This window comes from Echiichthys vipera (genome assembly GCF_963691815.1).
Source record: "Echiichthys vipera genome assembly, chromosome: 3".
NCBI lineage: Eukaryota > Metazoa > Chordata > Actinopteri > Perciformes > Trachinidae > Echiichthys > Echiichthys vipera.
Window position 1 is genome coordinate 16,379,257 of NC_139828.1, and position 25,626 is coordinate 16,404,882.

At 40.0% G+C, this 25,626-nt stretch overlaps 1 protein-coding gene across 2 annotated transcripts in view; it reads left to right on the plus strand.

Moving 5' to 3' along the window:
• Nucleotides 1-25,626, plus strand: part of atp13a3 (ATPase 13A3) — a 36,385-nt gene that overhangs the window by 5,099 nt on the left and 5,660 nt on the right. The window contains exons 2-33 of one of the 2 annotated variants that reach the window (XM_083940601.1): nt 3,579-3,654; nt 7,108-7,194; nt 7,279-7,452; nt 8,767-8,991; nt 9,600-9,670; nt 10,002-10,085; nt 10,502-10,571; nt 11,618-11,752; nt 12,255-12,327; nt 13,107-13,238; nt 13,399-13,581; nt 14,074-14,231; nt 14,551-14,739; nt 15,639-15,700; nt 16,076-16,226; nt 16,501-16,620; nt 16,880-16,897; nt 17,340-17,493; nt 17,789-17,909; nt 18,140-18,264; nt 19,423-19,583; nt 20,353-20,481; nt 20,635-20,714; nt 20,919-20,961; nt 21,073-21,182; nt 21,295-21,391; nt 21,489-21,561; nt 22,532-22,709; nt 22,874-23,052; nt 23,149-23,237; nt 23,425-23,505; nt 24,481-24,573. In XM_083940601.1, the coding sequence (XP_083796727.1) occupies nt 7,144-7,194; nt 7,279-7,452; nt 8,767-8,991; nt 9,600-9,670; nt 10,002-10,085; nt 10,502-10,571; nt 11,618-11,752; nt 12,255-12,327; nt 13,107-13,238; nt 13,399-13,581; nt 14,074-14,231; nt 14,551-14,739; nt 15,639-15,700; nt 16,076-16,226; nt 16,501-16,620; nt 16,880-16,897; nt 17,340-17,493; nt 17,789-17,909; nt 18,140-18,264; nt 19,423-19,583; nt 20,353-20,481; nt 20,635-20,714; nt 20,919-20,961; nt 21,073-21,182; nt 21,295-21,391; nt 21,489-21,561; nt 22,532-22,709; nt 22,874-23,052; nt 23,149-23,237; nt 23,425-23,505; nt 24,481-24,573 (3,609 nt within the window). In that variant the 5' untranslated portion in view covers nt 3,579-3,654; nt 7,108-7,143. The remainder of the gene's footprint in view (nt 1-3,578; nt 3,655-7,107; nt 7,195-7,278; nt 7,453-8,766; nt 8,992-9,599; nt 9,671-10,001; nt 10,086-10,501; nt 10,572-11,617; nt 11,753-12,254; nt 12,328-13,106; nt 13,239-13,398; nt 13,582-14,073; nt 14,232-14,550; nt 14,740-15,638; nt 15,701-16,075; nt 16,227-16,500; nt 16,621-16,879; nt 16,898-17,339; nt 17,494-17,788; nt 17,910-18,139; nt 18,265-19,422; nt 19,584-20,352; nt 20,482-20,634; nt 20,715-20,918; nt 20,962-21,072; nt 21,183-21,294; nt 21,392-21,488; nt 21,562-22,531; nt 22,710-22,873; nt 23,053-23,148; nt 23,238-23,424; nt 23,506-24,480; nt 24,574-25,626) is intronic. The other variant, XM_083940602.1, reaches the window with a different exon arrangement.

Consider the following 25,626-nt stretch of genomic DNA (forward strand, 5'->3'; position numbering starts at 1 on the left):
TTTCTTCCATATTTAAATATTATTCATCACCCAGGGTCATTATGTACCAATAAGCCGCTCGATAAAGTGAAACGCGAAATCTTGTTTTAATCTCTTGCACAGTGGTATCAGCAGTTTTTCATAGACTGTCAAGCAATGCCACTGTTAATCCAAGAGCATGTGGTCTGACTTAAAACTTTTGATCTGTAGGATTATTGTTTTTTTCCCAGCCCTTCCCTCCTTTTGAGTGGAGCTCACATACTCCTTGTAGATCTCTTTTTGTCCTCCTCCACTCCCTGATCTCATCCATGTAAACTCTTTATTCCGCTGCATCGATCCTAGTAGCCTGTAACATTGGCTATTCTTCTCTCTTTGATGTGATGTGATCAATCTCAAAACATACAGAACCTGTATCTATGATAGTTTTTGAGGCTGACGCTCTGGCTTATTTGTGAGAGGTTTGGATGTTTGCTGCATCTAGGTGAGTTTGAGGTCATTTCGTTAAACTCGAACCGAGTTTGAAGTTTGAGATGCAAGAAACTGTTTACAGTTACAGTTGATTATGTATCTGCCCAGTTAGCCTTTTCTCACCACAAATGATTAAACTGGGAGTGTTTGCCTGCTTGTTGCCTTGCTAAATCCGCTTTGTATGCATAAATGTAAAATAAAATGTCATTTGGAAAGTTGTTGGAGGGGAATTGAGGAAGAGCTTTTAGCTGTTTAGACAGCAGAGGAAGGTCAGATCGTCATAGATTTTTAGAAAGGCCAGTGGTCACAGTGATAAACAGCTTGATTGGCCCATGCCGGGGAACAAAGCTTGGCTATAATGCCCCACGAGTAGGAGGGGAAGTGATAAAGAAAGCACATTGAGTGCAGAGCATGATGGCAACAAAACACTTTTTCCTCTAAATGCTTCCATGAATTATAGACTTATGTCATTAGGTCAGGGCTCATTGTTCACTTTTTCCTCTCTGTCTTTGTTGAAGAACAAGGGAAAGTAGAATATGTCTCGTCTTAGCTTTCCTGGAGGTATTTATTTCTATACTTTTGTGTTGCTCATGTTCAGGTTCTTGCAAAATATATTTGAGCTGCTACAAAAGGCTCAACCTCACTCAGAACTTTACATCTTACTGCCAAAGAGGCTGCTAGAAACATGGTATTTCAAATTTTATGGAGTACAACTTTAAGTAAACTACGGGCGCACTCACACTGTCCGTCCGTACCATGCCCCGTGCTTCAGGGTACTTGTCCCCCCCTCCCTCTCCCCCAGCGGGCCAGGCCCGTTTGTACTCCCACTACCTGGGCCTCACACAAATGCTTCTTGCCTGCTAATACCTCATCACGCCATAACACGTCACACGCATTGATGACGTCATCGCAATGCGTCGCTTTGTTTACAAATCTTTCCATAGACCTCAGAGTTTTTGTACGTCTTGTCCAACTGTTTTTGAATATTTTCATCCTACTAAATCTGCAGTAAACACTCAACCTCCGCATCACACCAATGTGATCATTTGCCGCCATTGTTTTAAATGTCCGTGCATTGTCCGTCCTTCTTTTTTCTATGTCCAAACAGGCGCACATAAAATTATGTCAGAACCGCAGAAGGCCTCGTGCTCGTACACATGCGCACGCTCGTGCTCGTACATGTGCCAAAGTGCTTTACAAAAGCCCACCTCTCCCAAACGGGCCGTGACCGTTTGCACTCACACTGGTCAAATAAACGCGACTTTAGCCGTGAAACGTGCTTGGACACGGTATGGATGTACAGTGTGAGTGCGCCCTAATACATATGGGCTTTGGACCGTTGGTTTGGCAAAACAAGCAATTTATAAACGTCACCTTGGGTTTTCAAGGTATTGTGATTTTTATCAGAATGTTTAACCTTTTTACAGACCAAGTGATTTATTGATTGAGAAAAATAATAAGCGGATTAAACACCAAATACGATTTTTGTTAGTTGTTGCCCTAATCCCACAACATTAGCAAAGGTCCATTTGCTAACGATAATAGAAAGTAGGTTGAGAGCAGAGAGTCTTATAGCTCACAGTACAGTCAAATGTGTAAATTATTTTTTTTGTCTAGAGATAATCACCTTATATATACCGGCCTGTACAAAAGCTTGTTAATCATGGAACCAGCTGCTGTTGTACTCAAATAGCTGTTTATGTTGAATAGCTTATAGTTTATGTTTCTACCTCAATGGGGTTTGATATTTTGTACTCTGTGTATTTCTTTTCTGACATCTTAAAATTCCTTTATGGGAAGACTGATGATGGTCATGTTTAATCTTGTAATTTGAAAAAAAAGAGAACAGCTGCCTCGTGTTTCCCCCCCCCCCCAATCCGCTGTTGCTTATTAATACAATAGCAGACTAATCAAATGAGAGACAACAATGTGGCTTTAGGCAGAGCTAGAGGAATCTATAAATATCTCTGAAGTCATGTTGACTCTCAGAGGCCCTGTAAGGGTCCTCTATGTGCCAGTGAAAACAGTGGTTTCTCCTGTCATCCTCATATTTATCATAGTAGGGCATTGACATTATTACAGGACAGAAACACCAAGAAGCCTCTTGAGTAAATGGGAGTCAGGAGGAATCACCTGACAGCCTGCAACCATTTCATCATGTGGTCATCATGATTATTTTATTTATTTACTTATGATATGGCCAAGATGCTTTATCCCAATATAGATAATTTCATATCCTGATAATAAAATATATCACAATATCCGGTAAATCAATGGTCTATATCAGTGGTGTCCAACCCTGCTCCTGGAGTTACTGCCCGGCATGTTTTAGATATCTGCCAACTTTTAACACACCTTATTAGAAGATCATTAGAATCAGGTGTGTATGAGAAGGGATAACCTTAAACATGCAGGGCAGTTACTCTCCAGGAGCAGGGTTGGAAACCACTGGTCTCTATTAAATAACCACATGGTAAAGCCTATTTTTGTATACTCCTGTGTGGATTTAATATATAACGAATGAAAACATTTTAATTTTCTAAAGAATTAAGTACCAACTTTCTTTAGCCGCTGTAGGGAATAATTACTGCCGATTGAGCCAAAATCAAAAGGGTTGGAGTGTGACAGGATAAATAACACAGAGGTCTACACAAGCTGGTGGGAACATGCGTATGTACATCTAAATCTGAACTAGTCCATGATATTCTGTCCTAAAATTTATATTAGTGTGTGGACATGATCTCAGTATTGGTACTTCCATGTGGGGTATGACAATTTAGTGTTGGACTTAGTTTCAAACTTATATTTAGGCAGTTAAATAATTCAAATGGTTGCTGCCAGAAGGAGCAAACCAATCTAAATATCCTATCCAGTACTTGCTCAGTGCAAACATGATGAGTATATGCTCTCTAAATATGCACACCAGTAAACACCTTTGCATGAGCTTTTGCATTACTTGGTAATTATTCTGCTGCAGCTCAGTACACATTAACTATTATTGTTTTTCCCTTGTGATGATGTGTTACTGTTTAGCGAAAGTCCCCCCCCCCCCCCCCCCAACAGTTTATCATAGTCAACTCAATTGTAATATGCATTGTTGTTTCTGTTTGTTTGTTTGTTTTCTCCCCTAGGGTTCCAGGTTGGTGTGGTGAGAAGCTAACTGCGGGGAGGAGGACCGCCTAGGGCATCTTGTCCTTGGCTCTCAAGGTAGGAGCAACCAATTTCTTTCTTTTATTCTCACAATATATTTCTGTATATGAATAAATACAGTTTTACGACTCCATCACTGCTTTTGACGAAATTCACATAAATGAAAGCATTACCTAACCTGCCTCCAGCCTGAGTTAACATGTAACAGATTGGTACCCGAGCCATAAACAGGGTAAACATGTCTGGCTTCTCAGCTACCAAGTTTGAACTCTCCCCTCTTGTCTTGTTGGAGCCTGTGAATATGGGAATCGTCTAAGGTTAAAACCCTGTGTTATCTGAACAGATGATTTCAACATAATATATTATGCAACAATCTTTGGTTACACTAACCGCATACACTTGCTACTTTTAAATCCATTTTGGGTGCCATTTTCATTGGTATGTTATTTTTGTGAGTAACTATGCCAGGACAGAAGTGTGTGTGTGTGTGAGTGTGTGCGAGATCCACTGGTGTCGGCCTTTTCCAGTCATAGTAGAGATTGGGGAAGGATTGTTCTTGTTGAGCTGCACCCACTGCCTAGCGCTGGCCAGGGGGCTGCTGTTGTAAAATACTAGGAAGGGCTTGGTCCTAAGCAAAATATCCCGCTGTATGCCAGAGAAAAAGTCCACCCGGGTGCAGGAGGCAGATAAAATCAGAGTGCGGGGGGCAGTGATACAAGCTCAATGGCTGTTGTAAGGGCAGTAGCCCTATGGGCCCTGTGCCCTGATGCACCACCCCAGTGCTCCTCAGCTATAGCAAGCTTGAGTGTTCTGTGTGTTTGAGTCAGTTCATGTGGTTATTGTATTTTGTTTTATTTTGTGTGTGTAATCTTTCAAACCAAAGACACAGTTACTACATTGAGGAAGGCTGTTGTTTTGCAGTGGAGAAAGCGGCTGTGCTCTCCTAAACAGTAGCATGAAGGAAACTGATGAGCACTGATTTTTTGCCCATAGTTGAACTCAATTAAACGTTGACCTCCATATACGCTGACCTATACAAGGCATAGCTTTCTAGCAGACTAAGGTAGAAGTTCATCTGTTAAAGTTTTGATGTCGCTACAAAAAAATGTCTAAAGAGAATATGCAAAAGGATGTGAATGCCAGGTTAGAAAATGTGTTGTTTGTGTTCACATATCCTTGTAGTTGAATGGATGTATGATGTTCAACACCTGAAAGCTTTGCACATTATTCATGTCACTAGTACATTTATTTTGACCATTTGTGATTATAATTTATATATCTTTTAGATAAAACAAAAAAACTGGATCTAGAACAGCAAGAGCACAAGTCACCATATAACCTTGATAAAGTCTCCCTGGAAATAGATCTAAAATCTAAATAAAATAAATAATATATCCTGACAAACTAATAAACACTATTAAACACTGAATGAAGTTTGAAAAGGTTCATCATCTGAATTTAACAATGTATTTATTGCACTTTAACTGGAAAGTGCAGCCCAACTGGCATTTCCAAGGGCTTTCCCACATTATGACCTAGATGGCTCTCTGTGTCAGTATTAATGCAAAATTCTCACACACACACACACACACACACACACACACACACACACACACACACACACACACACACACACACACACACCAACTACACACACGCGCAAAGTGACAGTCTGACCTCCTCGACAGCTGGCTGGTCCTCAGGGACAACTGAGAGGAGGAAATGGGGTTGAGCTTGATATTGGGTAACAAGCATATCTGATGACTCAGTTGGTCTGTGTGGTTGTGTGTTGACAGTCTTAAGATATAATCTCAGGTGTTCTGCAAATGCTGTGCATTCATGTAGTTCCCATTAGCTCCAATGAACTACTGACCTCTGTTAGCTTTCATGTACTTTGTATCCCCAGATAGTAATATCTCCCGTCATTATAGCTCTTGCCCGGCAGACATTTTAAGAGTTCACATGGGGTTAGATAGATTTTACAGAGTTCAGAAAAACATTTAGATCCCTGCTCACACTGCTACTGCTATAGGTCCATGCTGAACATTTCTTCAGTGCATTCACTTCTCTGTCTCAAAAAGTCCTTGAACATTTTCTGATGGTTGAAATATTCTGCTTTTTATTCACATGCATAAAGCAGTTTGATAGCTCAGGCCTAAGGCATTGAGTAATTGGTTGGATACAATATTTAATATGCATACTATTCACTGCTCAAAGACTGGAGTGTTTCCTCTCTGTCAGCCAAGACGGATCAAAGCCCGTCCTGCTGTGCTTGTCGGCAGGTGTATCAGCAGAAGTCCTACCACTGCTCTGGCCAGGACTAGCTCCCACACATTAGCAGCAGAGTTTCTAGCATCTGTGATGCTAGATTCAGGTCGGGTGTGTTTAAAAAAAAAAAAAAAAAAAAACCCACACAGATAATTTAGCCAGAATTTCAGAACTTTGGGGTTGTGACTCTTGCTAGGAAGCTTTTTTGCAATTAAATAACAAAACATTTTTTATGTATTTCCACTTCACCATCGGGGCTAAGCCCCACCCTCAGTGAGCGCAGGGAAGAAGAGAGAAACTACCACAACCGTAAATTACACAGTTGCATCAGTATGACTACAAAGAAAATTAGTGAAAATATTCGAAATATAGTGTACATTTAAACTTTTTCTTAGGTGGCTAAAATATGTTTTGTCATGTGGTCTCGTCCTCAATAGTACATAGCTTAGCTTCTGTGTCAATAATCCTGCCTGCTTCTCTAAACTGGGGGTGTGACGACTGCCATCTACTTTAGTTAATACATTGACAAACTCACTTCAAAAGAATCCAAACTATCCCTTTAATACCAAAATGATGACATTATTCGAATCTGTTTGTTTCAATGTTTTAATTGATCTGTATCCTGAAATAAGTATTTTGAAAAATGGGAACAAAAATCACCTGGCACACTTGAGCACTTTCCACTTCTTTTTTTCTTACACTTTTTACATATAGTCAGTGATTCTGAGCCTAATAGCCAGTGATGTGTTCAGGATGGAAGCTAGGCTGGCTAATCCGATTTCAGGGGTCACCAGTGCCACCCAAGTCACCACTTTGGCTCTGCACCACCAATGCACCACTAGATTTTGATACCAGATTAAATGTTAATTGGCTGCACAGTAATGGTACCAAATCCTTTCAGCTAAGAATCCTCAACTGTGACGTGTATGTTTGATTTCACAACCCCAGAAATGCAGAGTTAACTGTATAAGATACAACCAGTGAATAAGGAATTTGTGTGTTTCTCCTTTTCAGGCTATTTTGCATCGTTGCATATAGAAAAGAAGCTAACTAAATATGTCAACAAATACACAGCATTTTCTACACAGTACTCTGTTTGCATCATATTGCTAGAAAGCATCTTGTGACCTCGCCTGGGGTGTCTGACCCTCTGGCGTGGAGCCACTGTTTTGATTTGCTGTTGTGAAGCTGAAATGTTTTTCCACACTGTTCACTCTGACATTTTGTCTGTTGTGTTTGAAGTGACTAAGGGAAGGGCTTGGCAAACTGTTCTGCAGCATGGAGAAGGAAGACCTGAAGGTCCTCAACAAAGGGGAAGAGGAGGAGATGGTATGCCTCTTTTTCATTTTACATTAGTGACAATGTGGGAATTCAGGCTGTTTAACTTATCAGACTGAAACTTCCATTCTATAGGAGCTGCAGGGCTACCGTCTGTGCCGTTGGCGGCTGGCGCTGGTGGGCCTCGGAGTGCTGTGTACAGGGGGCTTCCTCCTCCTGCTGCTCTACTGGATGCCAGAGTGGTGTGTCAAATCCACCTGCACCCGTACCACAGCCCGTAATGCCGAAGTGGTATTGCTGCGCTCCACGGTAGGAAGCGACAGGATACACAATATTTGATCAATTCACTTCACACACAGAGAGCAACTACTTGGATAATTGATCATCCTTTCTGTCATTTTTTTTAAGCAAATATTCAAGCGGTTTATCTTCTCAAAAGTGAGGATTTGCTGCTTTTCTTTGTCATATATGACGTAAATCAAATTGTCTTTAGGTTTTGAACATTTGATCACACAAAACAAGTTCATTAAAGACATTGTTGGCTTGAAGAAATAGTGAATGGGATTTTTTTTCACAGTCTTTAAATAGTTTATAGACTAAACAATTAATTCTGAAAATACTCAGCAGATTAATTTATAATAAAAATAGGTGATTGTTGCATCTTATAGCAAACTATCTGGATTGTTTGTTAAACAGTAGATTGAAAACCCAGAAAGGTAGTTAGATAACAAAGTAGTGAACACGGTGAGAAATTCAGTAAATTTACCACTTATAAAAGATTACAAAAGAAGTAAAGCTGTTGCCTGATGTTGGCGCATACCGGAAGGTGTATTTTAAATGTACTTATTTTATGTAATTTAAAGGCCTGTATCTGTAATCTAAATAGTACAGTATTAGCCTTTAAGGAAGCATGATTCAATTTGTATGTTACTTTTATTCACTGAGTTTGTGTTTTAACAGAAACACTCCCAGGGTTCCTTTCCTTTCTTTAAACCAATTAATCACAGGAGATTCAAGTCCAAATGCTGTGAGACACAGCTTGTCGTAAAGGTACATGCAGAAGATATAAACATCAAGCTCATGAGGTTTTAAAGCTGAGTGAATACAACTGATGTATTGTAGTAGCACAATAAATACATTGAGCCTGACTTATTTCTACAGACGGTCACACTGACAGGAATGCACAGATAATTTGCAAGTGTTGGTCTCATGCCTGGGTACATGCGTTTGCATTCTTCTACGACCATCTGCGTATGAATTCATGTCTGATTGTGGGGGTAGAATTTCAAATACCCTTGTTAGGGTTGACGCATTAGGAGCAACCTTCAAGTGTAAACATTTGGCTGCTGCTCGCTTCTTAAAGAGGCTTGTTCAGAAATAGGAATTTAGAGTTAGGATTAGGAAGGGTAAGGCCGGGTCTGAAAATAACACCTGCCAAGCACCAAATATAGTTAAACATTTTATGATATATATATACCTTATATTATGTATACAAACTGCTTAACATAAATGCACTAAAGACAGCAGAACAAGTGTTAAGGTCAGTTAGTAATATTGAGAGGTTAATGAGTGAAGGTCCCTAAAAGTCAAGTACTAAAACTTTGTCTCTATTTGTTTTACTAGGATGAGTTCCGGCGCTGGTTCCTGGCCAGAGTGCGAGTGATGCTGGCCCCGGGGAGCAACCCCTTTCACAGCCTGGAGACCCAGACCACCTCCCCCTCCTCCCCTTCCTCTCTCTCCAGTCCCTTCTCCTCCCCCCCTCTGGCCAACGGACATACCCTTCACCACTCCGATGGCAGCCCCGCTCAGGAGCTCATCAGAAGATATGCCGACTACCAGCCCACACAGGTAGGCACTGGTCTCAATAATAATCTGTAGTTACACACACACACACACACACACACACACACATACACACACACACACACACACACACACACACACACACACACACACACACACACACACACACACACACACACACACACTGAACACGCCAATGGTGGGAGCCATAAACCGCCTGGCAACCACCTATCAGTGTTTTGTTTCCAAAGCCGATTGAAGGGCTGCAATGTTTTAATTGTGTAATTATACTCCATATTTGTTTGATCGTAGTGATACCGCAAATGTATGTACGTTACATAAAGTTGAATTCTGCCTCAGCCCTTCTCTGTCTGTTTTAGGCACACATGCACTCATTTTCCTTTCTGTCCCTGTGGGTACTCTCCATTGACCACTTTCATTACATAACTTCTCATCCTAATTCAACACTACAAATATAATGTCTTTTTCTCCGCTAAGCCAATTATTTAAATTGACATTATAGGAATTTGAATTATTTGTTGCACTTTTTTTTTAATTGACTGGTCACTAACTTCGTTTCTTGGCTTTAATACAGTATCTGGGAAACAGTAAGGCTGCCATGTGTCCAACACCCCCATTTGTATTTTCCACAGATTCGCTATTTTACCTTCCATAGCACAAAGTATTATTGGAATGACGGGATGCAGAACTTTGAAGTTTTAACGTAAGCATTCTTTTATATTATCTACAGACATGTTATGGGGCTGTTTTATGTCTGTTTGCTGCAGAAAACTCATCCCTTAAAGTATGCTTAATTGGTTAAGGATTTTATCTTGCAGCATTTGTACACTAATACACAGCATTAATGATAAGTAAATATGCACAGCTCTATTTGTTAACTCATAATAAGCTCTAAAGTATGAGAAAAATTAGAAAAGCAAGCCCTTGCATTTACAGCTATAGTGAGCTTTACTTATGTTGCTAAATATGTCACAGTTATGTGTAATTAAAAGTGTTGACTTTGTCCCCTGCTACGATTAACATTTCTCCTACAGTGGCCTGGAGGATCTGCAGGTCAGCTGCTCCACCCTCCACTCTGAGCACAGCGCAGGCCTGACCAGGAACCAGCAGGAGTACAGGTAACATCTTACCTGTCTGATGGATAGGTTCGCACAACCTTAGACAGCCAGACAGGAAGACGGTATTCAGGCCTGTTTATTCTGTTGTGAGTTACAGTAACTGCAGTTTATAAGCCCTTTGCACCAATAAGATTTTTTCTATCTTCCATGATATCAGCGGTGATTTCTCTGTTGTGGTCAGTGCGGATATGTTAAAATTACAATTTATATTGTACAGTGCCCAGATAATTTAAATAGGAGAATTAACTAATCAGAGAAATCCTCTGATATTGTTCAAGATGAAAACCTGCATACCCTTAACCTTTTAATGGTAAATTGTTGTGTGTATCTGCTATATACTAAATGTGTGCGTGTGCGTGTGTGTAGGTCTGGTTTGCAACACTTGGCTCATGAATGTCTCTTTCACCTCTTGACAGGAGACTGTTCTTCGGCATGAATGAAATTGCAGTGAAAGTGCCTTCTGTTTTCAAGCTGCTTATCAAAGAGGTAGGGCCCAGTTTATTAACTTAGGCAGCATTTTCTTTAAAGGTCGCAACGCTGAAAAAGTTTTTCACGACCACATGCATAATGGCACGCACATCAAGACCGTCTATCACAACAAACAGAGAAGCTTGGATTACAACACACAGAGGGAGAATTACTTTATTCTCCTTTCAGGACACAATTACTCCACTATTTACATGGCAAATAGTTGTTTGCTGCTATATTAATGTTCTGAATATATAGTTCAGTGTTTGAATTGTCCTTGAATGAAAGACTCCTGTCAACTTGTGTGCTCATCTATTAAAACAAGTTACTCGTCAAGTTATATTTCCTGCTAAAGCAAATATGTCAAACCCACTCTAACTAATCTATGTAACCTTTACTCTTTCCCAGCCAGTACATATAGAGATCCTTCTAGTTAAATGCATATTTGTTAAGGAAACGTACTACATTTTTACAAGATGAATTTACATATGTACTGTATGTATGAGGAACGTTGGTAAATGCTACACTAATGCCCCCTTTAGACCAACACAGTGATGCAGGTCACAACTCGTGCTGAAACAACTTGGGTAACATTGTCCAATTGTCTATAAAGTCCCGTCGTAGAAAAGGCTCTGGCAGTGCCTAGTTAACGAGCCAATTACAACAGGACAAATAAACCTCACCTGTTTGTGTGCGTAGATTTCAGTTAACTGTTGAATGGTAATGTGGAATTTAAGGAGATCCTTTATGTTGTTTTAAGCTAGTCTCTCATTTCCTGTGATACTTGGTTGTTACCCATGGTAATATGAGCTATGGCTAGAGGGCCTTGTTAAGTGCAACAGCTAAGCTACAGGCAAATTGCTTGATAAGAGATAATTTCAGTTTTATGTGTAAATTCACCCACTGCTAAATGCTGAGAGAACTTTATCATTTGTTTTAGGCACATTTTACCTCCCACTGTTCTAGTGTCCCTAAGTAGACATATCTGTTTAGAAATGTATTATCTTCACGGTGACACCTCTGCATTGTCCACACTAATCTCGTCTCTCTGCCTCCTCCTGCAGGTCCTCAACCCTTTCTACATCTTCCAGCTCTTCAGCGTGATCCTGTGGAGTGCCGATGAGTATTACTATTATGCTGTGGCCATTCTTTTCATGTCGGTCATATCCATAGCTACCTCTCTGTACACCATCAAAAAGGTGAGCTCCACAAATTCTGACACTTTTTATAATTCCAAAACTATTCATGTGACCTGGGGAAGACCTGAGAAATGTGCTGTTACACATACTCACAAACTGGCTCGTATTTTGCATTTTATGACTGGGTTATGTTTAATATAGTTGTAATTTAGATTTTCTGAAACGCAGTTTTGAACATTTTCATTCACGTTAAAACAAATGTATGGCAGGTTACTGCTGTATCCCTACGTAGCCAAAGGCGAAAACAACACAGGTGGTCATGGGAATCAAGAAACTGTCTAAAGTTGACTTATTTTTGTATTTATATAACAGGGACTGTGCACATTAATCAACATTTTATTTTGTAAATGCCAGGGTAGGGTAAATGTCATCTGTAGTTGCTGTACAGGTTATCACCAATTATTGGCCTCAAGCAACAGTACATCACAATATAATAGAATACAATAAAATACAATTTAGAATAAAAACAAATTTCATGTTTTATTTGTTCTTTTTTTCCCAGCAATACGTCATGCTTCATGATATGGTGGCAGCTCACAGTATTGTCCGTGTGTCTGTATGCCGAGCCAACAAGGGTTTGTCTATTTTTTAAATTGCCTCTTTAAAACATTTAAATAGTAATACACAGTTTGCACAGAGCCCTTGTGTTCTGATGAGTGCTTTCTAGACCAAATTTTTTTACAAACAGTTTTATGCTTCTGTGCATGGCCAGACTCCGTTACACAGTCACTCTGCTTTGGCTTTCCTCCAGATGGCTTCTAGGTTTGGGTAATACAGACCCACACAGAGAGTGTTTGTCTATGTTAGACAGCGAGCAATGCATATGTATGACATAAACACTAGGTTAATAGTTCTGCACATGCTTTTGTACATCTGAACTCCTTTTAGAATGGGTGATAATGTCGGCAGAAGAGATGCCCGGGCATTGACAGTCTCATCGGGTGTCTTATCAGCTGTAGCCAATTAAAATACATTCCATTGGCCAAAGGAAACAATTAGGATCATGCTCAGAATCGGTTAGAAACATTGCCATGGACATTTGTACACCACTTATGGTCAATGCATACATCTACTGCACTGGCCCCTGCTTGTGATGCCTCAGCTCTTTTCCTGCTGCCTAGAGAGGTGTGAGTAATGAGAGATGTGACTCTAGGGCTCTGACACACAAAGTATCTCCTTTCTCAGCCCTACATCCACCATCTGCTACTGTTGGCTCATTTACACACGTTTCACCTTAATATGCACTCTTCATTTTCTATCTTCTGTTTTGTGACCCACACTGCACTCAACCTTTCTGTATTTAATGCACACATTTCCATTCTCCACTCCTCCATTGCAACCCTCTTCCTGCCAGAAATCGAAGAAATTTTGTCTACTGACCTGGTGCCAGGGGATGTAATGGTCATCCCCAGCAATGGGACCATCATGCCATGTGACGCCGTGCTGGTCAGCGGCACCTGCATCGTCAATGAAAGCATGCTCACAGGTTAGAGGAAAATTTAAGTACCTCAAGAGAAAGAGACTGTCTTCGAAATTTGTACATATATTTGTACATAAACTTAACAAAAGATAACAACCAAACAGCAAAATGCTTTCCAAATAAATCTCCCAGCAGCCAGTCCTGATATCAGTCTACCCTTCATCAGGTGAGAGCGTTCCTGTAACAAAAACCAACCTCCCAAACCCATTGTTTGGGGAGAGAGGGGAGGAGGCTGACATTTCCTACAACACAGAGGAGCATAAGAGACACACAATCTTCTGTGGCACCAACGTCATCCAGACCCGCTTCTACACAGGCGAACTGGTCAAGGCTGTGGTGGTCCGCACAGGTAGGTGTGTGTGTCTGTTAATGTTTGAATGATCTGTCAATATGTGTAAATTTCCTTGTTGTTTGAAGCTTTGTTCCTAAAAAAGTAAGGTATTCAAGTGTGATTTTATATTATTATTATTATTATATATTTGTTTTTTACTGAGAGGCACAACTAACTTTGAGAATTGCATCTCTGATGTAATGTAAATGCTGACCCCATGAGTAAGGACTTGAGTTTCTTGCTGGCAATTCAGCTTGCATGGAGTGAGCTATACTTAAGTAAGTTGACTAAAATTCTAGAGACTGATTCAGACGATACGATAACATAACTGTTGTCTAAAGACTCATAAATCACAAGTTCTACTTCTGCTCATTAAAGGAGCGAGGGAGCACTCAGGAAGTCATCATATCACATCCTCTGCAGTTTAATTCTTGTTCATCACAGTTCATAGACCTGAGCCCCTGTCTGAAAGGAGTATAAGATCAAATATTGAAACACTTCTTCATCCAGGTTTCGGCACAGCCAAAGGCCAGCTGGTGCGCTCCATCCTTTACCCAAAACCCACCGACTTCAAGTTGTACCGTGATGCCTACCTCTTCCTGTTGTGTCTGGTGGCTGTGGCTGGAATTGGCTTTGTCTACTCCATCGTACTCAGCATCATGAACAAGGCGAGTTACAAGCAGATTAAAAAAAGTCTTGCTATATAATTGCAGGGTTGTTGTGGTATCGTTGTAAGTGGTACGTGAACAATCAGAGGAGAAACATGCCCCTGAAAGACTTTGCTGTACCACAATGTTCAGTTCAAAAGTGGCTTATGTTAGGACATATTTGATTCTCAAACAGGATTTCAACAAATGAGTGAGCATGAACTGAGATTCCCTATCAGATTTAGAATGGCTGATTTATAGCTGTATAAGGGGTGATCAAAGAAATGTGATTATCAAATATGCAATAGTTTCCTGACTTTTTCCTTAATGCCTGCCCCAGGTGCCAGCTAAGACCATCATCATTGAGTCCCTGGACATCATCACCATCACTGTGCCACCGGCGCTGCCAGCTGCCATGACAGCTGGCATAGTGTATGCCCAGCGGCGCCTCAAACACCTTGGCATTTTCTGTATCAGCCCACAGAGGATCAATATCTGCGGTCAAATCAATCTGGTCTGCTTTGACAAGGTCAGTACTCGTGGTTGTTTGACTCCATGATTTTCCATGATGATGAAGTAGCCAACTCTAATCTTATGTGTTGCTGAAGAGGAGATGTTTTGATTAAAGTGTAATTCTGGCGTATTTGCATTCCATGGTCTTTCTCGGCATGAAAATACATCGGATCAGTTTGATACTTTCCTCCTTGAACTGAACTCCAGTGCATTTGGTATTCAACTTGTATAGACTGTTTCTCAATATGGATGTAGCCGGCTTCTAAGGCTTATAGCATTGTAAAACCCTCCTCTTTTTTTTTTTAATAAACTCCGGGTTCGCTAACTACATTGTTGGTGCATTTCTTTTGTGTAGGGACTGTTAACATGCTACTGCGGAGGTTTGGTGCTATTTTGAGCAATATTAGTAGTTAAAAGCAGGCATTTTGGATGGTTTAGCAAGCTCTGCCCCAAGCTACTCAGTGTCGGCAATGTCTGGCTGCTAGCGACTCTCCGGGATTTCTCTGTTAATAGGTGATTAATGAAAAAAACTGTCTAAATGGCGTATTTGAAAAAAGACCATGGAATGCAAATATGCCAGAATTACACCTTAAAGACTGCATTGTACAGTACTGATGTTTATTTAGCTATTTATTTTATCTTTATATATTCTTTATTTCTCAGCCTTCATTTTTTTTTAATTGGATGACCATGTAATACATTGTTTGTGTTATGTATAATAAATTTAAATATTTGTTAATTAAGTTATTTGTTAAGCAACTTTCTGCGTACCTTTGCAGAGTCACATTGATTCAAAATAATTTCGAGATTTTTCAAAAATCAAAATCACAATATTGGCCAGTATATCGGTAATCAGGGAATTTCTTCCCTCTAAAATTAGGCCCTTGTTAAATTGTTCTTACTCTCTACTTTTAGACTGGAACTCTGACAGAAGATGGATTAGACTTATGGGGAGTCCAGAGGGTTGAGAATGGCAGGTAAGTCCGTACTCTAATTCATCAAGCGTGGATCTGTTTATAGTAAGATAGTTCTTCATCAGATATTGTAATATGCAGGAAGATTGAGTGATGATTTAATCCCTTATATTTAGAATGGTGGTTAATTCTGCAATTATTTGGTGTATATTTCTTTGTCATGAATGAAATGGTTTAGATATAGGCATAATGGAGCACTGTAAATATACCACCTTTTTATACATGTCATTGAAATCCATTGCTTCTGGAAGCATTTTTTTCTCATCATGGAATACTGTTTTTCACGTCATAAAAATTCCAATGTCCGTGTTTCTTTCTCACGCCTCTTCAAATGTTTATGTCGGAGTAAACTTTTTCCTGTTTTTTCTGCCTGTCCAGTTTCCACCTGTCAGAGGAAAATGCATACAAGGAAAATCTTGTCAAGTCTCAGTTTGTGGCATGTATGGCCACCTGCCACTCTCTCACCAAAATAGAGGGCCAGCTGTCTGGAGACCCGTTGGACCTTAAAATGTTTGAGGCTACAGGCTGGGTGAGTTGTTCTGCACCCATCTAAAAGCTAATGTTGGCCAGGGCAGTACAGCTGGAATGTGATTAGTCAGACCAACCTCAAAAAGGTGTATAGGGACAAATAGTCACTTGGGATTCCTCTTATGTGCAGGCTACCAGCGTGTGGCAGAGAGAGAGAGACGGAATCTAAAAGATATTTAAATGTTAAATATTTTTTACGTATTCTTGATATCTCTTCCTGTTCTCGCATCAACATTTTTCTGAAACCTAATTCCTCTAAACCTTTGTCTGCCCAGATCCTGGAGGAGGCCACAGAGGAGGAAACAGCTCTCCACAACCGTATCATGCCCACCGTGGTTCGACCCCCAAAACAGCTGTTGCCTCCAGAGCCTGCCGTATCACCAGAACAGGACATGGTATGAACAGAAACCCAGTTGTTAAGAAAGATAACCACAGCTTCACCACAGGTCTTGGAAATGTCTAAAATCATATAAATTTAATATTAATAAAATATTAAAGCTGGGGTGTTGTCTTGTACATTGTATTATGCGTTCTCTACCTTTTATATATAAAAAATTATATATATACAGTATATTGGCTATTTTGTGTCTCAGTGCAACATAACATTTTGTGTTCTCAAGGACTCATCCCGCTCTGATCTTTTTCTCATTATAGGAACTGTATGAGATCTCGGTAAGTAGCCTGTTCCCTTTTTGAAAATATACTCATTAAATTCCTGTTTTTTCCCCCTAAATGAACAGTTTAGATTCTGAAGAGCAGTAAAATGGAGCATAAATAGTGTTATGTTATGGTAGCCAGTTAATGTTAAAGTCTACGACTTTTTGATATCATTTGAACGTGACAGTATCTTAGTCAATTTTCTTATTATTCAGTATCAAAAATAATTGAGGATCTAATCTTTTGTACAGGTGTCATGATTTTATCAACCAACAATTAAGTTATCCAAGTAATAGTAATTTTCTAATTAGTCATTTGTTAGCATTATACCTGATGGACACTGTATTTTTAATTTTCATCCTCTCCCTGGCCTTCAATGATAAAGACTGTTGTGTGTGTGTGTGTGTGTGTGTGTGTGTGTGTGTGTGTGTGTGTGTTTGTGTGTGTGTGTGTGTAGTCAGCGTATGAGATAGGTATCGTGCGCCAGTTTCCCTTTTCCTCAGCACTCCAGAGGATGTGTGTGGTGGCCCGTCTGCTGGGGGAGAAACGTATGGATGCCTACATGAAGGGAGCGCCAGAAGTGGTGGCTAGTCTCTGCAAGAAAGAGACAGGTGAGGTGTTAAGTTACTGTAAGTGCTATGGTGGTGAAAACTTAAAAGTATTATTGTTAGAGATGCATGATACATTGGTGGCTGATATATTATTGGATGAATAGTAAGAAAATTAAATTGTTATTTCTCAAAGTTTAACTTCAGACGATAATTACATCAAGCTACAGAAAAAGGTACCACTGTAAACCTGGTCCTGAATGTCTCCTCTCTACGACTTTTGATGGATCGTCTTTACTTGTTGTCTGTTTCTCTCTGACTTTACTTTTTTCTTCAATGTCTCTCTGTGTCTTTGCAGTTCCAGAAAGCTTTGCAGAGGTTTTGGAGAGCTATACCAAGCAGGGTTTCAGGGTCATCGCTCTTGCTCATCGTCGACTTGAATCTAAGCTCACATGGCACAAAGTCCAGAACATCAACAGGTAGCATTCTGCATGTGGTTGATATTATTACCTTTGACCTTCATTTTAAACCTACCCAGAGAGCTCCAAAACATATTAATAAACAAACATTCGATGGAGGGGCTTTTGTGTACTTACAGTGTTAAAAATAAAAGTAATGTGATTAAATGTATGTGAGTCCGAATTATATACCAGTTATATTGTAATGGGTGCATTTAGTAAAAATGTGTACGTATTCTTCTCTGAACTAGGGATCACATAGAGGCAAACATGGAGTTCCTGGGTCTGATCATCATGCAGAACAAGTTGAAGGCAGAAACCCCGGCCGTGCTGCAGGACCTCCACCAAGCCAGCATCCGCACAGTCATGGTTACCGGTGAGACCATGCACACATGCACACACTCCACAGACCTTTAACTAAACCACAAATGGCATCAATATAGATACAAAGAAGTAAAGTTAAGTTAGTAAAAAAATCCAAGGGAATTTGCTAAAACAGAAATAAAAGAGAAAGGAGCCTCACCAGATTTCTTTTAGGACACTTTAGGAACTTCTAAACGATGTGCAGTGAAAGATCTGCATGTTCTTGTTGGGAAAATGAAAAGAAAGGCAGTTGCTGATAAATTAATGTGCTTGAGTGTTGAAGGTTGTTGATGAGTGAAATGACTTAAATATCCATTAGCCAGTGCTGTGATGCGAGCAGGTGAGAGGTCATGTGATTCATTTTTTTTGAATTGGTCAAAATCCTGGCTGCAGTTTTCTGAATGAACTGTAAATTTCTTAAAGGCTTTTTAGGAAGACCAGTGATGTAACACAGGCAGCATAATGAGTTTGGTAATCTGCATATTGGCACTCGGAAGATTTAATCCCCCTGGTATTTATTTACTCAACTTTACCTGTAATCTCAACTAATAGTTTTCTAGGCTGCTTAGTGTACTGGAGCGAACTTACTACAGTTGCCACCAGAGGATTGTTTTTACTTCCTTGCTTAGCCTTTACCTTATCATCTGTCTTCTGGGGCTTACTTCACAGAAAGTTAATTTAGTAATTCATGAGTGAGTCATGTTTTACACATACAATATTACACCATTTCAGAACCAGGCATCCTCTTCTCCCCGTGTGGGATAAAAATAAAATAAAAAATAAAAGTAATTCTTCTAATTCTTCTTCTAATTCTTCTTCTCTTACTCCATATGTCCCCAAACCTTCTTTATGTATAGGGTTCCAGGATAAAAGTTTCCTGTTTCTATTCACCACCCTACCATCAATCCCCAACGATACTGTATAAATACTAATATGGGTTGTCCAAGAATGGATCTGATAATATGTGTGTGTGTGTGTGTGTGTGTGTGTATGTATGTGTATTTGTGAGAAAGGTAGAGAATGAGAGAGGAGCAAATGTGTCTCAGCTAGACACACTGTTAACATCTCTTGTCCAGCTCTAATACGAGCTGAGCATCATAAAAGAAGTATTGACTTTTCAGTGGAAAAATTGGCAAAATAAGAAAAGAGTGCTGTATTATTCACATTAAAGGTGACAACATGCTGACAGCCATCTCTGTGGCCCGGGACTGTGGAATGATTCCTCCCCAAGACACAGTCATCATTGCTGATGCCATCCCTCCCCATGATGGACAAGCTGCTAAAATCACTTGGAGATACGCGGAAAAACCAAGCAAGACGTCTTGCCTGGAGGTGGGGGCTAATGCTAACACGATTACTCATACAAACAAAACGCACACATGGAGAAAGACCAACTTACACACACACACACACACACACACACATACACACACACACACACACACACACACACACACACACACACACACACACACACACACACACACACACACACACACACACACACACACACACACACACACACTGCCCTGCCTCTACTCAGCTCATCAAAGCCAGGCAGCAGCTCAAAAAGGATGTAGCACATGTGTATCATATTAGGCAGGACTACCCAGGCTGGCCCAAAGGTGACATTAGATCTACAGCTGGCCCACTCCCTCTGTCTCTCTGAGCTGCTGCCTGTTAATTGGGAGGGAAAACCACTTCTCTGCCATTTCCTTATTGTCAGTCAAAGTAAGAGCCAAGCAAAATGTAACGTATGTAGTTTAATATAGTATATAGATAAGTAATGTCATACCGAAGTCCAAACTTAAAAATTAGTTTTGAGAGAACTCCATCAGTAAGCACCTGTAACCAATAATTTACTGATAAGACGAGTACACAAAGGATTTTGACAGTTGGATGAGAGAAGAAACGATCTGGTTTAAACTACCAAGAAATGCTTTGCTGGTTTACACATAATTTACCTTGAATAAAGTCTTAAAGAAAATGGTTTTATAGACACTTTTTGAAGTGTATTTCAGCTTTATAGCAGTTATTGATGTATAATTATATTTGTATGTTATAATGTTTCTGTACTTATCCACCCTCATTACTTAAACAGGAAGTGAACATCAGTCTGGAGGATGTGTGTCACGTAGATGAGCCCAAAACACAAGAGCTGTACCACTTTGCTATGAACGGAAAATCATTTGCTGTCATCTCTGAGCATTTCCCTGACATGCTTCAAAAGGTATGACGTCCCTTAAATGAGAGTGAACATCACTCTTTACTTTTTCTGTAACTGGAGTAGAAATGTTAACATTGCTCCTACTGTTTTTTGGGTACAGTCATCTCCATTATAGCTAATGTTTCTGTTGTTATGTTCACGTGTTTTGCCTTGCAGCTGGTGCTGCATGGGACAGTGTTTGCCAGGATGGCCCCAGACCAGAAAACCCAGCTCATTGAGGCGCTGCAGGGCGTAGAGTGAGTATTAATGTCGAACACATGATTCTGACATGTCATGCAGAGTTTATTACATCCACAATATACAGTATGCTTCTTGCTGCTTAGAGTCTGTTAAATAATCACGGAGGTAGAATCAGCCTTCAGTCAGAACTGTAAAAAATATTTATGTATTTCATGGAAACATTGAGCACAGATTCACTGCTCCTCTTTATTTGCTCACAGCTATTTTGTGGGGATGTGTGGAGACGGAGCAAACGACTGTGGGGTATGTACAGCCACTTAAAAGTCATTATTAGTGTGACAATTACAGGTTGACATGGACATTCATTAATCGCAGTCTGGACATACCTTATAATTTTACACTGTCCTCATCCAGGCGCTGAAGAGGGCCCATGGTGGCATCTCTCTGTCAGAGCTTGAGGCCTCTGTAGCATCTCCCTTCACTTCCAGGACCCCCAACATCTCCTGTGTCCCCAGCCTCATCAGGTCTGGCTTTCCTTCTTTTTATCTGTTTGCCACACAATAAATTCAAGTTGTGTTTTTATGGCTACATGATTTAATGTTGGATGGAGATAACTGTGTTTACTTGCTTTTACAGGGAGGGGCGTGCTGCTCTCATCACTTCCTTCTGTGTGTTCAAGTTCATGGCCCTCTACAGCATCATCCAGTACATCAGCGTCACTCTCCTCTACTCTGTACGTTAATCTGCTTCCACAATCAATATAATCTGATGAATTAATAAGAAACCTTCTTAGTGTCTGATCTGTGCCTTCTGATGTTTTTGTTTCTTAGATCCTCAGTAACCTTGGAGACTTCCAGTTCCTCTTCATCGATATTGCCATCATCCTCCTTATTGTCTTTACCAGTAAGTATAAGAAAAATAACAAGGATATGATCTGTTGTTTTTTTTTACAGAAGACAACAACCCGAAAACATAATGCCTTTGGCAACAGCTGTCGCCGGTGCAGCGGCATTATGTTGTCTGTCCATCCATCCCATTGTTGTGAATGGGTCATAAATGTCCACTTGGGCTCAAGGTGAACTGATTTGACTTAGGAGGTCAAAGGTCAAGGTGACTGACTTCATAAAACGTGTTTTACGCCTTAACTCAAGAATTCCAATGCCAGTTATAACAAAATTTCACACAAATGTTCAACGCCATAACTGGTTGGATACTGAATTGGTGAAATTGTGGTGATTGTATAGATGTTCTGTGCTTCCATGTTGAAGATGTGTGTGAAGAATCCACGTTTCTACAAAAAATGCACTCATAAATTTTATTAAATCTTAACCATATGTATTATGTAAGTTTGGACAGACATGGATATAAACAGCAACTTGATTCAAATCCAATCAATCATTTATAGAGCACATTTTAAACGACCAACGGTCGACCAAAGTGTTGTACAGTTCAGCAAGACAATACAACACTACTAGAATAAAAAATACACATAAAAAACAGTAGACGGGTGTCATGCTCAGCTTGAATTAAAAGTCATGAAGAACAGGTGGGTCTTCAATAAGGACTTAAAAACCTCTAGGGTCTGGGCTGATCTAATATGTCAGGGCAAGCTGTTTGAGAGCCTATGGGCAGCTGCCGAAAAGGCTCGGTCCCCTCTGGTTTTCAGTCTGGTCCTGCATTTGATCTGCTGACCTCAGCGCTCAGGCTGGAGTGTGACAATGTAAAATCTCAGATTGGTTCGTGAAGGAATACATTTTTAGTTTACAATGGTTGTGTCCTTTTTTATTTATCTTGACCTGTATCTTTACTTCCTGGCTCACTCACAATGTCTGTTTTCTGTCCATCTTCATCATTTCCCCCTGCTCCTCTGCAGTGAGCCTGAACCCAGCGTGGAAAGAATTGGTGTCCCGTCGTCCCCCATCAGGTCTGATCTCAGGGCCTCTGCTATTCTCTGTGCTGACCCAGATCCTCATCTGCTTGGGCTTCCAAACCATTACATTTCTTTGGGTCCGACAGCAGCCCTGGTACACAGTGTGGACACCACTTACAGAGTGAGTAAAAGATAACATCACAACATAATTGTTAACTAGGTGTGATTTGATAATATTTTTCATAATATCCTTTCAATTACGTGTATGGATTTCGGCATTTTGACCACAGACTGAGAATGTTATTTGATTGTTCTTGAATCAAACTCTTCTCTCCTCTCACCCAGTGCCTGCAACCATTCGTCACATATTAACGTGTCTGACCACAATGACACAGAAGTGGACGACCACAACATCCAAAACTACGAGAACACCAGCCTCTTTTATGTCTCCTCCTTCCAGTATCTCGTTGTGGCCATCGTTTTCTCAAAGGGCAAACCTTTCAGGCAGCCTAGCTACAAGAATTGTAAGAAACTTGCTTCTTAATAAATCTGTCCTATAATAGATGCAAAGTAACTTTTACTCTACATGTTGTAAATTTGTTTGTGTTTTCTCTCCCCAGGGCCTTTTGTGCTGTCTGCCTTGATTTTGTATGTTTTCCTGTTGTTCATTATGTTCCACCCTGTCAAAGGCATTGACGAGTTTCTAGAGGTAAGAAGACGCCAAACACAAGAAACCTATCGCTTTACTGCTCTATGCTCTTTAAATATTTTGATATAATATAAAGTCCTAGTCTGTTATTTCAAGTCTTCCGGACAAATAAAGCATTAAAATTGTTCTTTAATACTAATAATCTGTGATGGTTATTGTTGGAGTATCTCTTTCTCTCACTGTACAGATTGTTTGTGTCCCTTTCGAATGGAGGGTAAAACTCTTCCTCATCATCTTGGTCAATGCTGCGGTGTCTGTTGTGGTGGAGGTAAGACACACACACATAAACACATGGTAGATGTTTTTCTCATGTTCAGCTTTTGTTTTTTCATGCAGTGTACTCATCTTTGTCTCATTTAGCTGGGCAGCAGGATCAATCTTATTGTATGTTATGTTAGAGGAATTAAATTTGTGAAGTAAAAATGTCTAAACTACAATGTCTGTAATAGTTAACAGTAAAGCATGTGACCGATTATTATTAGTTTTTTTGTGTGTGTTTGAAATGTTAAATGTGAAAATCATCAAGGCAGCATACATTTGTGTCATCGTTTTTGGAGAAAAGGATGCTCTTTAAGAAAATAATTTATTGCTGTACTACTGCATGACAATGGATAGTTTTTGCTGGCTTGCCACACTCAGTGGAGCAGTATTACTATGCTTTGCCTTCCTTCTAGATGACCGCCCTTGCATACATGCACTGCTTAGCAGACACCCTAGATGATGCTATTTCCGAAACCTACAGTGCAAATTCCTTTCACCATTTCAAGACAATAAAAACGATCTAATAAAATTATTTTGCACTTTTCTAACAATTACTGCAGTTTTTGCAGTATCTTGAGAAAATAGTATCCATAAACTCTCTTCTTACTAATTTTTTTGATTAAATTTTAACCTCACTCGTAATGATTAACATGCAACTTGATGGAAGAAAAAGGTCGCCACACATGACTACTTAAAGCTAGAGTGCGGAACTTTAACATATCCTTGAACGGCCGTTACGTCCAAACCCTCGCCAAACGGAGTTCAGCCAATGCTGATTAAGCTTATCGCCACCAGGGGAAACCTCTCTGTATTCAGTATGCCGGAGTTGTGGTGTCTGGTTTCGGTGGCAGTTCTGCACTCCAGCTTTAAAGCTTTGGTACATTGTGGCTTTGCAAAAACAATTAAGGACAACGCAGAAGCTATGTGAAATCAAATTAGCCTCTCTTTAATTCTTTCCCCTGCCCACTACGCTATTCCATAGACCTTCATCCTTGACATCGTCTTATGGAAGCTTGTGTTCAGCCGAGACAAACAGGGCAGCTATGGCATCACTCCTGTCGCCCCGACACCACAGGTTGGGAAAATCTGACACGTTCTTCTCTAGCCCTTTCATTTTCCTCTTGTGTGGTGTTCCCTCTCTGTGTCCCTACTTCTTTCTCTAATGTTACGGAGCACACCTTTCTATTGTAACTTCTAACCAAGACATGCATGTGCGAGACATCATTTTCATTCTGACCTGTCCTCTCTTTGTGTGACTCTGATGGGCCTTCTGTTGAGGGCTTGATAAGAGTTGCAATTTTAACCGAACCATTCTTTTGTCTGGCTCCGTTATATCCGAGATAAACTTCATAACTTTTCTTAAAGACAAATATTTTACTTAATAACATTCTTGCTGAAATCGAAGAGCTATCTTCAAAGTTAGAACTACAAGTGGTCTCTATTAAACACATTTAAACTGAGACAATTGGTTTATGACTGGGCTGTAAGAAATTGGTTTATTTTGAAGCTTTATGATGAAGTGAGTGAGTAATGCTTACCCCTCCTTTCGCAACCATAGAACTACCTTTCTGAAGGCATTTACCACCTCTAGCAAGGATGTTAAGCTAGTATTAAGCTCTATTTGCTGAACTTAGTTTCCCTGTTAGGTCCTAGATAACAGCTGTTGGTGGTTCCTATCAAGTACAGTATATCTAAAATCAAAGCAGACTAGCCTTAAAATGTCTTTTCCAATATAATGTTAAGGAAAAATGTTGACTAATTTACCTGCTGTGGAATCCTTTGTTTGTTTGATCTTTGACTCCATGAGCTTGATTTTAGGGAGTGGGCTCAGTCTTTAAACCGTCTACTGCCAACTCCTTCAGACTATTATCATGCTGAATTTTGTTTTGACTTGCATGCATGAACACTTGTTGCAATTTACCAGTGTAAAAACATGTGTTCCATGCAAATGGCTCCTCTCCAGTGTTACATTTTGAATGCAAACGTTACATTGGCATGCCACTATCAGACTTGCATTGATCAGTAAAAGCGTTTTAGAAAACCTGAACAAAATATTACACCAGTTCATGGAACCTTTCATCCCCCTTATTCTCCTTTCTCTTGTATTTTTATGTTATTTTTTTGGGGG